This window comes from Rhinopithecus bieti, unplaced genomic scaffold (assembly GCF_001698545.2).
Source record: "Rhinopithecus bieti isolate Rb0 unplaced genomic scaffold, ASM169854v2 scaffold_21022, whole genome shotgun sequence".
In the NCBI taxonomy this organism is placed as follows: Eukaryota; Metazoa; Chordata; class Mammalia; order Primates; family Cercopithecidae; genus Rhinopithecus; species Rhinopithecus bieti.
Window position 1 is genome coordinate 1,081,025 of NW_016810401.1, and position 2,435 is coordinate 1,083,459.

Here is a 2,435-nt window from a genome sequence, read left to right on the forward strand (position 1 = left end):
CCCGGTCTAAAAATTTTTTAATATAACACTATTAGCATATCAGATCTGCCAGGGAGAGCCAGGGAGAGTTGCTGACCTTAGGAAAATTTGTTAGCTTCTCTAAACCTCAGCTTCTTTGTCTATAAAGCATAAATAACAATGCTTCCCTCAAAGAACAGTGAAATGTTTGTAAAGTAATACGTAGGATAATGCCTGCCCATAATTGGCCATCAGTAAATGCCAGTGTCCATACTCATATGCATAATGAGTATGTTAGAACAGAAATTAACCACAATTATTAGGGCTCCAGTGTGTGTGTGTGTGTGTGTGTGTGTCTGTGTGCACACACACGCAAGTATGGGCATCATTAATTATGCTGGGTTTTTCAGGAAGACGAATTATAAACACAGGTATATCGACATTTCCGATCTAAGTGGTCATAAACCAGATCGGTCGTTTTATTAGAAGATTTACCCTAAAAACACTCCTTCTATTCCCATTTCTGACATCCTACCCACACCCACATTCATCGACTACCATGTCTTCATAATGTCGTAGAATGACATTGTCATTATTGTCCTGGTAGAGCATGGAAATGGGAGACAGCTTGGTGGGGACACACACAGCCTGGGGGATGTCTGGGTCAACTGCATGCATCAGGGCTTGCATGAAAGCATAATTGGAGCTGTTGAGAGAGATGGTCAGTGAGAAGGGACACTCTCCATGGCAGTAATTTGCCATGAACCCCTTGGGGGCAATGATCCACTTGTGCCAACCCAGGTCCTGGAAGTTAATGAATAGCTGGTGACGGTGGCAGAGGTTCTTACAAGAAACCTTGGGGACAGGGATGGCTGCTCTCCTTTTCCGAGAAGGGTGGCACTCATCAGGGTTGAGGGCCACCACCAGCAGGGAAGCATGAAGGGAGCGTCTCAGTCTGGCACAGGTGTCCTCAGGCTGAAAATTCACCCCAGAGTCTCTGTCTTCTTTGACCAGTATCTCCAGGAATAACCCGAAGTTTTTCTGGGGGTTGTCATTCCAATCCTTAGCTACATCCAGCAGGTTGAAGTGAACAGCACCTTGTGGCCATGGGACTGACCGCAACACAAACATTTTACCTGGCTTAGGGGTGGTCTGGCCCCACACATGAGGCTCTTGAACCAGGAACAGAGCCAGTTCCAGCTCTGGTCCCAGGTTATAGTAAGAATTGGGCCCCAAGTCCAGGCCCAGCTGGGCCAGTGTCAACTGTTCTCTTTCTTTGATGGCAGACAGGTTAAAGTAGAGGAGCTTTTGCAGGCAGGAGGAAGCTTGGGAAAATTTCTTTGGGTAAAGAAAGAAACCTAGATGGGAAAAGAGACATGTCAGAGTCATAATAATACATTTTAGTTCATATCCACCTATATGATATAAATGTCAGATATCCACATACACAATATAACAGCAGGGAAGAGCCCAGGCCCTATCATTTGGAAGCATTTGTTTCTCTATTCCTGAAAGCCGGAGGTTCTTATCTTCACATCCACAGGTTCCCAGAGATTCCTGGATGAAATGTAGAGGGTGCACGTACTTAGATGGGAAAAATAATTACATCATTATTTCCACTAAAGTAAAGCAAATGTAGCATTTCCTTCATTATGAATATAGGCAACAAATCCCAGTAATATCATCAGGGCCTATGACATTGTTATCAATAATAATCATAGGTGTGTTCATACATTTAGTTGTTGCAAATAACTGAAAACATTTATGGAGGCCAGGCAAGTGGTTTATGCCTGTAATCCCAGCACATTGGGAGGCTGAGATGGGAGATTTGCTTGAGGCTAGGAGTTTGAGACCATCCTGGGCAACATAGTGAGACTCCATCTCTACAAAAAATAAATAAATAAAAGAAAAGAAAAAGAAAAAAAACACTTATGCTAACACTATGCTGAAATTTATGGTAGCTATAGGTATAGTCACCTCCCTAGATCTTGTTATGTATTACATTGATAAAGCATTATATACATGACTATATATACATTTGTTTTTAAAATATTTTTAAAATATATTTCAATACTTAATTGGTTTCTTTTGAAATCCTAAATATTTTACTTCAGGCACTTAAACCATTATTCTGAGAAAGAGTCAATAGACTGGGCCAGGCGTGGTGGCTCACACCTGTAATCCCAGCACTCTGGGAGGCCCAGACGGGCAGATAACCTGAAGTCAGGAGACCAGACTGACCAACATGGAGAAACCCTATCTCTACTAAAAATACAAAAAAATTAGTCAGGCATGGTGGCACATGCCTGTAATCCCAGCTACTCGGGAGGCTGAGGCAGAAGAATCGCTTGAATTTGGGAGGCAGAGGTTGTGGTGAGCTGATATCACACCAGTGTACTCCAGCCTGGGCAATAAGAGCAAAACTCCGTCTCAATTAAAAAAAAAAAAAAAAAAAAAAAAAAAAAAAACCCAACCTT

At 42.3% G+C, this 2,435-nt stretch overlaps 1 protein-coding gene across 1 annotated transcript in view; it reads right to left on the reverse strand.

Annotated features, from left to right (window-relative positions):
* Positions 1 to 392: 392 nt before the first annotated feature.
* The window catches only part of GDF3 (growth differentiation factor 3), a 5,688-nt gene continuing 3,645 nt past the window's right edge, over positions 393 to 2,435 (reverse strand). The window contains exon 2 of the mRNA XM_017891763.1: positions 393 to 1,316. Within this exon, the coding sequence (XP_017747252.1) occupies positions 490 to 1,316 (827 nt within the window). The 3' untranslated portion in view covers positions 393 to 489. The remainder of the gene's footprint in view (positions 1,317 to 2,435) is intronic.